The following is a 12,179-nucleotide window of genomic DNA, read 5'->3' as shown; positions in this document are numbered from 1 at the left end:
TTGCCAATAAGCATAGGAAAACATGTCCAAAATTATTAGTCAAAATTATGCAAACTGAAACCACAGTGAGATACCACTTCACACCCACTAGTATGCATATAATTTTTTTAAAAACAAGGGTTGGCAATGATGTGGGGAAATTGGCACTTTTAAGCATTGCTGGTGCAAATATGAAAAAGAAAATAGTTTGGCAGTTCCTCAAAAAGTTAAACACAGAGATACAATATGGCCTAGGAACTCCACTCCCAGGTATATGTCCAGGAGAAATAAAAAACATATGTTCACACAAAAACTTGTACATGAGTGTTATATTGTCGTATCATTATTCATAATAGCCAAAAAGTGGAAACAACCCAACTATTTGCCAACTGATGAATGGAAAAATAAAATGTATTATATCCATACAATGACTATTATTCAGCCATAAAAAGGGTGAAGGATAGATACATGCTACAACCTGGATGCACCTTGAACACATTTTGCTTACTGCAAAAGTCAGACACAGAAGTCTGCACATTGTGTGGTTCTATTCCTATGAAATGTCCAGCACAGGAAAATCAATAGAGACAGAAAAACCCAGGGCTGGGGTGAAAGGGGAGGAGAGAATGAGAATGACTGATACTAGGTATGAGGTTTCTCTTGGGGATGATGAAAATGTACTGGAATTAGAGATGTTGATTGCAAAACCTGAGTACACTAAAAGCCGCCGAATCACACAGTTCAAAAAAAAAATGTGAATTGATGGAATGTGAATTATATCTCAATAAAAAGATAATATGACAACATTTTTATAGTCATTACTCTTGATCAGTTTCATGATGGAATTCCCACAGTGACTTCAATGGAGTGGCTTGTATGGGATGATATTTGAGGTTCAACCCTTTGGGACTAGATGTTCATTTTGAGCTGTTGAATGACGGTGAGGGCCAGCCAGTATATTTTCTTCACTGAGGATCAATCCCCATATGTATTCTTGGTTTGAATCCTTGTCTTTTTCTCTTCATATTCCTGAAACGAGTTCCTAGGAAATACATTCACAATAGCAAGAGGTGTTGACATCTTCCTGGCAAAAGTCTTAACTAATTCACAGGTCAAACTTCAGATCTCCTTATTACTAGCTGCCCGGGGAGCCCCCTGAATCAAAGTAGGGCTTACGAAGATGGACCTTGCATTTTAGCGTGCACTTAAAATACCCAACAGGCTGATCGCATGGGGAAAATAACTTTATTTACATGAGACAAGTACAAAGTCAGCACAACACAGTGAGGGAGAGTATGGGTGCTGGTGCCTGATGGCCTGAAATCAAATCCTATTTGAAAGCCACGTGTACCTGGGAAGGTTAGTTACTTAGCCCTTCTGTTTCTCAGTTCCCTGGCCAGTGATATGGAAATATTAATAGGATCTGCTTATTTGTATTATGTTCTGAGGCTAAAAATTAGTAAATACAAAGCCTGAAGAAAAATGATGGGTACTTCATAGGTGCTACCTAAGTGTTCCAATAGTAAATGTCTGGAAGAATCAGCAAGAAATGTAGTAGTGCTGCCTCCAGAGAGGGGACCTGGATGCCACAGGCCAGGGCAGCGGGGAAGGTTATGGGTGTGATGCTTTAGAGCTTGTGAAGAATATCTGTTATCATCTCCTGTGATCCCCACATCAGCTCCGTGGGGAACTCACGGCAGGTGCTGTGATCCATATTTAATGGTACATGGCACTAAAATGTTGAGAGTTTAAGTGATTTTCCCAGAGTCGCAAAGCTGATGACAGATGGATGTGGGACAGGAATGTAGTTGATTCCCTGGGACAGAAATCCCTGAACCCCTGAATCCTCTAGATGGTGCCCTGGACTCCTGAGCCCAGGGCTCCCCTCCCTCCATCCCCCCAATCCTCCTGCCTGCCCCATGGTTGCTCCAAGGGCAGGAGGGGTCTGAGCCAACAGGAGGGCCCATGCCTGACCCGCTGCCTCCTTTACATGTTGATCCCTGATCCCACAGTTGTTAAATATCCCTGAAAGAAGGTCCCTTGAAGGATCAGGGGGTCCCATCTACGTCCCTCCTCCCTCAGCATCTTCACACACTGGGTGAGCCTCCTGGTGGTCTGACCAGTGGTCGGCTTGTCTCCACGTGGCTCAGAGCCCTGGTCTCTCCAAGCCAGCTGCCCACATGGCACGTCTCTCACAAATGAGCTGGGTCTTCAACAACCAGCCCTGGATGCACAGTTAGTGCTGATTAATGAGGACAGTGGCCTGCTGGGCTGTGCTTGGTGGTTTAGTGGGTGAAGCTGGCGTGCCCCACTGTCGCCTGACTATTGATGTGAGCACCGTCTGAGTAGCCTGGGCTACGGCCTGGCTGGGGAGGGGCCGTGGCTGCACTGGCTCTGAGGGCGCACCTTCCCTGCTCCTCCTTCCTCATCAAAATCCAGCCCCTACAAACTCCTCCTCCATCCCTAGACCCTGCAGTGGCACAGGAGAGAGGCCCATGTCTTCCTAGAGGGACCCCGCCATAGCCACAGCCTAGAGATCCCATCCCAGGACTGTCTCTGAGGATGACCCAGGCCCTCCTAATCTCGGTCACCAAATGTTCATTCCACTAACCGGATGGCACTGTCCCTTCTCTCCACGTTCCCAGGCAGCGCCCAAACACCCAGTGATCCTGTCCACATCAACCACTGGAAATACCGCCATGAAATCCCAGTTTCCTTCCTTTCTGAAAACCTCTAGATTTACCCTGCTAATATTTGCTTTTGGATTTTGACATCGACATTCAGAAGTGTTTAGCCTGTGATTTCTCCTGTCCTGTAATATCTGCTGCTGGTATGACATCAGTATTCTCCTGGTCCGATGAAAGCAGTGTGGGTGTGTTCCCTCTGTATCTGTTCTCTGGAAGAGTGTGTAGGAGACAGGCATCATTTCTGTCTTAAATGTTTGGTAGAAATCAGAGGAAGCCACCTGGGCCTGAAGTTTGTTTTGTGGGGAAATTTTTTTTGCATCTCTTTCTAATTGAAATTTACTTGGTGTATTGTACAGGGCACAGATCTTAAGCGTAGAGCTTCATGGTTTCTTGTAAATATAGACACATCTGTTACCAACACCCAGTTCAATATACAGGACGTCCCCAGCACCCTGGCAGCCCCCTGTAGAAGGGGAGAAGAATAAGTGCTAACTTATTTGGTTATAAGAATGAAATCAGTTACTCCATGTATATTCCAAGTGCAGTGATTTACACACAAACAACTCAAAATTAGTGTGGCAGCACAATCAGAAAGTAGTGGAGGGCGCTGGAGGGCTGGAAGAATCCAGTCCCTTTGGGATTTCCACTGTGGAGGTCTGGGGCCAGAGTAAGGAAGCTGAGAGGAGCTCCTCAGAAGCATCTGGGCCTTTACAGAGGGAAAAACTACTGCTCCCCAGAGTGGAGCGCCCATTGTAATTCACTGAGCCCTCCCTTTGCGGAGGGTGCTTTTCTATACTTGTGTGTTATTTTACATAGAAATGTTTAAAAAATAAACCAAGGAGGAGATCAATTTTGCTTGATGTAAGAGCCTCCAGTGTTAAAAATAAAACATATATCTAAAATTAATGCTAAATCTGTACAGCTCAGACAGGAAGTAACCGGCACTCACTAGCTGACTCAGGAGCGGAGCGGGAGCAGAGAGGCGGCCCTCCTTCCTTGGCCTCGTGTCTCATTTAAGCTGCCAGCCGCTGCACAAGCTCCATCCCCTCTGAGTCTCAGGCTGAAGCCTCCAGGTCAAGGTCTTCACAAGTGTCAGACCAGAACCTGCCACACAAAGGCAGGGACTGGAGTCCTGTGAAAGGTGTGGTTTCAGTAAAGCAGTAGTTAGGGCCTCGTGGTGAGCAGGCGTTGGTGACGGGACTCGTGGCCTAAGGAGAACGGGAAATGGAGGAAGGTAATTAGGGACGCACCGTCTCATCTCCTCGCCCCTCTTCACCCGGAACCAACCTTACTACGCCCCATGGGCGACTTCGTGTGGCGCGGACCCTGGGGATGAATTTCTAACCGCAGCACTGTCGGTGTAAACGTGCGGCACGTAACTACACGTCAGCATCCGCTCCCCTAGGCACAGTGCCAACACTTCCGAACTCGGGGTGTGTCAGATGCCTGGTCCACCCGAAGTAGTTCTCTGTGCTCTAGGCGAGTGCCGCTGCTCTGCAGCACCAGGTAAGAGAGGCGTGGCGTCCTTCAGTGGGCGAGGCGCCAGGCGCGGCGCCTCTGGGCCGGGCGCGGCTTCCCGCTTCAAATCCGGGATGCCCGCCCTCGTCCAATCAGCGGGCTCGCCCCTTCGCGCCGTCCAATCCAAAGCCGGCGTGGAATCCCCGCCCCTCGGTCCCTGTAGCGAACCGACGTAAACCCTAGGGGCGCACCGTACGGCCGCCCGCCGTGTGGGGACGCGCGCACGCGCACTGGTGGAGGCGCTGGACGCCGGAGCATTCTTCTGTGGACCTTCCGCGGGCTGGGCGCTCGCGGCTGGCGTTGCGGGCTCGGTGAGGGGTCGTTCGGGGGGCGGGGGGCGGCGGGCGGGCGAGTCGGGCTGCCTTGAGAGCGGGGCCTCCGGGACTCGGGTCTTTTGTCCGGGGCCTGGTCCCTCTTTCCCCAACGCGGCGCTCCCCGCTCGCGGGCCGGGCTGGGCGGGGGTGACGCGCTGCTGACCGGCGGGTGCGGCCGGGTCACCGTGGCTCCCGGCCTCTTGCGGGTCGTTTCACGGAAAAACGGGAAAGGTGACAGTGTTTGAGGTCGCTTTGCTTTTGTTTTCTCCCGACGGCAGACTTTGTTCGCTGAAGCATGAGGTCCCTTTCGAGGCCCTCGCCTGGAGGACAGCTGTTTTCTTGACAGTGTTTTCATTCGCTGTTACCATTTGGAGGTAATTCGACTGGAATTTTTACTGCTCCAAGGTCAACTTTTTCTCCGGATTCCAGTTTTTAGGGCAGTTTACGGTAAGCTTTGAAAACTGTTTTGCTAGATGCCTACCTAATGGTAAAGCGTATCTTAGAACGTTGGGGAAGTTTGACTTTGGCTTTTTCCCACAGCTCATACTTTTAAGTGTGTTCAGTTGTGCACATAGGCTTCCAGTCGATAACTACAGCAGATGATATTTTATGTATCCAAACATGAAATGAAAGCAATTAAATATCAGTAAACTCGAGCAGGATTTTTTTTTTTTTTTTTTTTTCCGGTACGCGGGCCTCTCACTGCCGTGGCCTCTCCCGTTGCGGAGCACAGGCTCCGGACGCGCAGGCTCAGCGGCCATGGCTCACCGGCCCAGCCGCTCCGCGGCATGTGGGATCCTCCGTGACCGGGGCACGAACCTGTGTCCCCTGCATCAGCAGGCGGACTCTCAACCACTGCGCCACCAGGGAAGCCTGAGCAGGATGTTTTGAAGTTACTGCTTTAAGGACATACCAAGAGAAATCCCAGAGCTGGCTGCTTAGTTCAAATGCAGTAAAAGGAAAGATAATATTGTATTGTCCATAGATGGACATTGGCATGTCCATAGATGGCTTAGAACAAGTGTAGTCCTTTCTGGAAAAGAGAAACTGGGCAGTAGGTTGCATCTGGAGGAATCTTCCCCTGGATTGTGTTACTGTTACACCCACAGCAAAGCTCTATTCCTGCACTTAGCACTGTATCATAGTGGGTAGGGATTGTCAGCTTTCTGAGGGGAGCCACCTTATTGTTGCTTCACACAGCCAGGCAGAGTGTCTTTCACCGTTTGTTTTTGATAATGATTGTTGCATGAATGATCTTTGCTTAATATCTGGATTTTCTTGGATTTGATTCTTTCTAAGTGGAGATAACCCTTAAAGAGATGGTATACATTTTGATGTGGTATATATATTTATAAGTGAATGAGTAACTTAGTAACTACAAGACTAGATGTGAGAAGGTTACTTGGAAGACTTGTGTAGGAATTTATTTTATTTTTTAAAAAAATTATTTATTTATATATTTAGCTTCACCGGGTCTTAGTTGCAGCACGCGGGATCTGGTTCCCTGACCAGGGATCGAACCTGGGCCTCCTGCATTGGGAGTGCAGAGTCTTAGCCACTGGACCACCAGGGAAGTCCCCTGTGCAGGAGTTTGAAGATTGATGGACAGATAGGCAAAGTTTCTGCTCTTAGGGAGAAATCTTTTTAGTGGAAGAAGACAGACAAATACAAAAACAGACAGTGATCAGTGCTCGCAGAAATTAAAATGACTATGGACTCTGGGGTACATTTGACTTCATGATAAGGGATCACCTCTCTTAGAAGGTGAGCTTTGAATTGAGGTGAATGTCAGGAAGGAGCTAGCTGTGCAGACATCTAGAATAGTATTCTAGGCCCCGAGGTGGGGATGGGCTTGAGTATTATAGGAACAGAAAAGCCGTTATGTGGTGAGTGAGGCTGGGGTGTGCAGATGAGGTGGCTCACTGAAGTTTTCAGGAAGAGTATGGTACCTGGCTTATGGTTTACGATCCCTTTGATTGCCATGTGGAGAATTAATTGTAGAGTGGCAAGAATTGGCCTGTGAAGACTGGTTAGGAGGTTTTTCAGTAGGGTAGGATGGTAGTAGAGTCAGAAAGATGTAGAATGACTCAGGGATTGTTTTAGACAAGGCCTGTTTTGCCCTCAGGAATAGGCTCCACTAGATGTGTTTTGATTGACAACAGTGTTTTTACTGTGTTTAAATGGGTTCAGGTGGAGTCTGTATTTTCCTGTTGTCTGACGGTGCATGTTCCTGAAGGCATTTGAGTTTGAGATTTGTCTGTATAAGATGTGCACTGCGTGATGGAGCTGAGGTCAGGATCCTGGGTGTCCCTAACATGGAAGGGGAGGCTGTCAGGTGAGATGCTTGGCTGTGGAGAGAAGGTGAGAAGGTGGTGCAGAGGTGCAAAGGAAGGGTGGGGACAGGTTTTCCACCTCTTGTGTCCCTAGTGTGGGAGAGTTTGAAAGTGTTTGTAGAAATCGAGAAGAGGAAATGTAGATAGTTAGACATGTCGAAGAGAGGAAAACACTGGGCTGTGGTCTGAGAGGATGGTGCTTACGTGATAGCTGGTGATAAGTTTGCTGGGTTTGACCCAGTTTGAACATCTTCATTCATTCAGCAAATTTATTGAGGGTCTACTCTGTGCAAGGCACTGCTCTAGATTCATTGGTAGAACAGGTCAAGTCCCTGCCCTCATGGCACTTACATTCTAACGTGGGGTGGGGAATAGTTAAACTGGTGAATTATATAGCACTACAGAAAAAAGGAAGCAGGGCAAGGAGATTGGCATGCTGAGCCTGACTGTACACGCTGGTGGGAAAGTGGACATTTATACAAAGACCTGAAAGAATTGAAGGCGCAGGAGCCTCCGTGGGTTCCAGGGACGGCAGCGAGGTCAGGGTGGCTGGGGTGGAGGGTGCGAGGGAGAGGAGCAGGAGGTCCCAGGTCAGAGTTACTCAGTCCCCCGTTGCCAGCAAGACTGACTTTCTCAGTGAGATGGGAAGCCAGTGGAGTGTTCTGAGCTAAGCAGTGAATGTTTGGCTTGTTTGACTGGGTAACCTGAGTGTGTGGAGGGTAGTCTGGGGAGGAAGATAGAGGCTCTTGCAGGGAGGGTCCCGGTCGGAGAGGGTGTGGCTTGACCATGGCGGTAGCAACCAGGAGTCGTGAGAAATGGCAGGTTCTGGTTATATGGTTGTGGTGTAGCCATTGGGATTTGCTGAGGGATTGCACACTGATGGTTTGGTCTGAGCAACTAGAGAATGGACTTGTTTTCTCTGTGGGGAAGATTGAAGAGCAGGCTTTTCTTGAGGGGGTTGCAGTGAGATGGAATCAAGATTGATGTTTTAGGTGCTTGTTAGATACCTAAGTGAAAATGTCAGGTAGGTGGTTGAACATCTGAGGTTCAGGGGAGAGACCCAGGCTGGAGATACAAGTTTCATATGGGAATTAAAACTTTCAAACTGAGAGCACTCATCCAGAGAGGCTGGGTAGATGGAGGAGACCCAGGAGCCAGCCCTGGAGCCCTCGCTGTGTGGAGGTCCGGGAGAGAAGGAGGAGGAAGAGCCGACAGTGGTGCTTTGGAAACCAGATGAAGAAAGTACTTCTGTGAGGAAGGAGTGTGAATTCGATTCTGTTAGGTCCAAGACGAGGAGGACTGAAAATTGATCGTGGAGTTATGGGTTTGGCAACAGGAAGATCAGTGGTGATGTTGACAAGCCCTTGGTTAGGGCGGTGGGACGGAAGCCAGCTGGGAGTGGGCTTGGATGAGGGGTGGAGCTGGGGGGCCGGTAGTGACTCATATTGGAGGTCTGGGTGGTAGAGGGAGTGCGGATGTAGGTGGTGGTAGCTGTTGGGGGATAGCAGGGCTGAGGTTGAGGAAGGCTTCTTGTGCTCATGGGGAGGACTGCCCCGAGAGATGCAGCAGTGTCGAGGAGGAGAGGCGGGTGTTGGAATGGGAGGGCTAGGCTTCTGCCAGGAGTGTGAATCCTTCATCTGTGATCAGGTGAGTTTAGTAGGTTTCTAGTGGTCTTAAGGCTTTTCCTACTTTGTAGAGTAAATTAGCCCATAATATCTAAACTCACACGTCAGTGATTTGCCACCGACCCCAGCACAGTCCTGCATTGTCGTCTGTCTCATCAGTAGTGGCAGCTTTTAGAATATCCATCCAGGCGCTAAGCCCTCTCCCTTCCTCTCCTTTCAGCTGATGGAATCAGGCCAGACTTCCTAATACACCATTTAAGGCTTGTAGGATCTGGCTCCGTGGTTTTACTCACCCGTTGCCCAAATATGGTGGAGCACCTGCTATGGCCACCACATCCTCAGAACTTAGAGCAGAGTTTGGAGTCATACCTGGGCGCGAATCTTATTAATTGCACAACCTTGGGTCAGTTTAGCTAGTTTAGTCTCTGAGTTTGTTTCTTCTTTTGTAAAACGAGGATAAGTGAGTTAAGGTAGTAGGTATGCAATAAATTTTAATTCTTTTCCACCATTGCTTATGTTCATTTGTCACCTTTAACAGCCCTCTTATCTCATACTTTGCCTGAAATGTCCTGCTCATTCTTCAAGGTATAGGGCCAATATCCTCTCATCTCTTGAGTCTTTCCTAATTTAATTATTTTCTTCACTGAATTCCACACAGCCCTTACATGATAAGCACTCTGAAATATTTTTAAAATTGAGTAACGTCTCCTGAGTTCTGAGATCAGGGTCCATCGAACGAGTGGCCAGCATGCACTGTAGGTTCTCTATCAGTAGTACAGACTGTGCCAGTGTTTTCCAGACTTAGCCTTTGTGTGCCACTTTTACCATTTTTGCCTTGTCCATGTGCCAAATATACTTTCTTTTTATCTTTATTTATTTATTTATTTTTGGCTGCGTTGGGTCTTCTTTGCTCCGTGTGGGCTTTCTCTAGTTGCGCAAGCGGGGGCTACTCTTCATTGTGGTGGCTTGTCTCCTTGTGGAGCACTGGCTCTAGGTGCGTGGGGTTCAGTAGTTGTGGCATGCAGGCTCAGTAGTTGTGGTGCACGGGCTTAGTTGCTCCACAGCATGTGGGATCTTCCCAGACCAGGATCGAACCCTTGTCCCCTGTGTTGGCAGGTGGATTCTTAACCACTGTGCCACCAGGGAAGTCCCCAAATATACTTTACGTAACTTAAATTTTTTCTTTGAACAGACTCACTTTTTTTTTGATGTTGTTGGCTGCACCGCACAGCTTGTGAGATCTTAGTTCCCTGACCAGGGATTGAACCCGGGCCCTCGGCAGTGCAAGCACTGAATCCTAACCACTGGACCGCCAGGGAATGCCGTAGACTCACTTTATTTATTTATTTGTTTGTTTGTTTGTTGAATTTTTTGGCTGCGTCGGGTCTTCGTTGCTGCGTGCAGGCTTTCTCTAGTTTCGGCGAGCAGGGGCTACTCTTAGTTGTGGTGCAGGGCTTCTCATTGAAGTGGCTTCTCGTTGTGTAGCATGGGCTCTAGGCAAGCGGCTTCAGTAGTTGCAGCACTCGGGCTCAGTAGTTGTGGCACACGGGCTTAGTTGCTTCAAGGCATGTGGGATCTTCCCCGGCCAGAGATTGAACTCACGTCCCTTGCATTGACAGCCAGATTCTTAACCACTGCGCCATCAGGGAAGTCCCTAGACTCACTTTTTAAACCATTTACTCATCCTTAATCTTTGAAATCAGGGACTAGATTTTGCTAGTTCTATTTATTCTATTCCCTGTTAGAATGTGTGCCCAGCTTGTATGATGTCCAGAAATTGTCTGTATATGCCATTAGTGTTGTGCCTTCTTCGATTCTTTATTCAATAAATTCAAAATCCAAGAGTAAATTAAGCTGTTGTGTTTCATTATTATGTTAATTATAAGAAGATAGTTTGATGTTTATATTCTCAGCTATAGTATCCCCTCTTAGAGCTGCTCCAAAAAAAGGATTTTATCAGTTTTCTAAGATTTATGGGACTTGTACTCTTAATCGTTTGAAAAAGTTTTATGGTAATATATGATTTATAAGAATACTTTTATTGTTGCAGTGAGATGGAAGATTTTCGAGGTATAGCTGATGAGTCATTCCCAAGCTTTTTAACCAATTCATTACTTGGTGGTAATAGTGAGATTTTGGAAAATGTCACTCTTTCTTCAAATCTTGGCTTGCCTGTTGCTGTTTCAACGCTTGCTAGAAATAGATCCAGCACTGATAACAGGTAAGAATTGTTTGAACCGACGATTTTTTTTAGATTCTTAAAGCCTACTATATACTGATACTTCTGTGAAATTTTTCAGCCAATCTTGAGCTTTAGCTTTCTCTGAGGCAGATGACCATTTATATAAAATCAACATAGAAGATAAAACCATCTCTTTGCTGTTCTATCGCCTTATCAGTGGTGGGTGGGTAGGTTTGGGATTGAATGCCAGTGACCTTTTGGCCTACCAATGGTCCTTCTGTCCGTGGTATATTGGCTTTGTATTAGTTCAGCCTCCTGGTGGCTGGTGATTTGAGCTGCACCCCCAGATGTGATGGGTATAGTTCACTCATCTTGTGTAACGTGTAAAGTTTACCTATGCCTGAATATCTAAACACTTTCCCGTCCTCCTAACCTAAACATTCTGTATGGAGCACCATCTTTACCTTTGGATTGAAGGGGTTTGGATTAACTCTTTAAAAACCTTTAGCTTTAAGATTTCCACGACTCTTGTTTAATACACACATTCTGCTGCTGCACAGGTTTTCAGTGCTTTCCACATGGTTTTGAACCTTGGGGACCCTATTTGTTTTTACCCCCCTGGTGGTTGGTTTTACAGTCATACAGTCCTGTGTCATGGTGAATTTTAAATGTGTATAATTTAGTTATTAACAATTAAAACAGAATTTTTGTGTGTAGGAATTCTGATGTCCAGGCATCTTATTTAGTGGAAGGGAAGTTTTCAATTCCATCAGAGTCGTCTCCCAGTAGCCAGAGTGAAGCTGAACCAAGAGAGAGGTTACAGCTTGTCTTCCCGGATGATGAGTGAGTTCTTACTTCATCTTGCTTTCACTGTGTTAAGAGTGAGTCTCACGTAGTCTTGTGGAAAATGAACACGTGATTGTGTCTCTGATCGTTTATAAGAATTTTAACAGTTTTCTTTGTATGATATTAATCGCAAACATTTTTAGTCTTTCAAAATCTTTTTCTGATTCCAAGAGTAAAACATGCTCATTGAAAAAATTATAAAATACAGGCAATTATAAGGCAGACAACAAAGACCTGTCATCCAGTAACTGGAGAAGAGACATTGATTATCTTTTTATTTAGTCTGCTAGACTATTTTCTATGCACATGTACATATGTATTAATTTTTAACAATAATAGGATTAAACTGTACGTACTGTTTATAACCTTCAAAAATTAATGATTGTGTCATCTTTCCATTACAATTAATGTAGGTATGTATCATAATGTTAATGGCTGCACCACGTTAGACACTTAGATGATTGGAATTTTACTATTATAAATTTAGTGAACTTCCTTATTATACATACATTTTGCATCTAGTAGGTTATTTTATTCAGATAAAATCCTAGGATCAAAATAGCTGAGTTAAGAATATTTAATTTTAAAGACCACTGCGGATTACCACATTGCTCTTTGGAAGATTTGTACCAGTTTACATTCCCATTAGAAGATGTGCATGAGAATGCCTGCTTCTCTGAGCCATCCCTGACATT

At 46.4% G+C, this 12,179-nt stretch overlaps 1 protein-coding gene and 1 long non-coding RNA gene across 13 annotated transcripts in view; one reads left to right on the top strand and one right to left on the bottom strand.

Annotated features, from left to right (window-relative positions):
- Nucleotides 1-4,209, bottom strand: LOC132503022 (uncharacterized). Its single transcript, XR_009534546.1, has 3 exons — nucleotides 3,954-4,209; nucleotides 3,616-3,874; nucleotides 1-1,021 (listed from the first exon to the last, which is right to left on the bottom strand). It is a non-coding gene; the product is annotated as an uncharacterized LOC132503022 (long non-coding RNA).
- A 193-nt stretch (nucleotides 4,210-4,402) lies between these two features.
- The window catches only part of CEP192 (centrosomal protein 192), a 95,676-nt gene continuing 87,899 nt past the window's right edge, over nucleotides 4,403-12,179 (top strand). For all 12 annotated transcript variants that reach the window (XM_060119550.1, XM_060119547.1, XM_060119546.1 and 9 more), the window contains exons 1-4: nucleotides 4,403-4,495; nucleotides 4,777-4,945; nucleotides 10,507-10,677; nucleotides 11,356-11,481. In XM_060119550.1, the coding sequence (XP_059975533.1) occupies nucleotides 10,511-10,677; nucleotides 11,356-11,481 (293 nt within the window). In that variant the 5' untranslated portion in view covers nucleotides 4,403-4,495; nucleotides 4,777-4,945; nucleotides 10,507-10,510. The remainder of the gene's footprint in view (nucleotides 4,496-4,776; nucleotides 4,946-10,506; nucleotides 10,678-11,355; nucleotides 11,482-12,179) is intronic.

The sequence above is a fragment of the Mesoplodon densirostris genome, chromosome 15 (assembly GCF_025265405.1).
Source record: "Mesoplodon densirostris isolate mMesDen1 chromosome 15, mMesDen1 primary haplotype, whole genome shotgun sequence".
In the NCBI taxonomy this organism is placed as follows: Eukaryota; Metazoa; Chordata; class Mammalia; order Artiodactyla; family Ziphiidae; genus Mesoplodon; species Mesoplodon densirostris.
The sequence above is the reverse complement of the archived record's forward strand: the minus strand, read 5'-3'. Positions and strand labels throughout refer to the sequence as shown.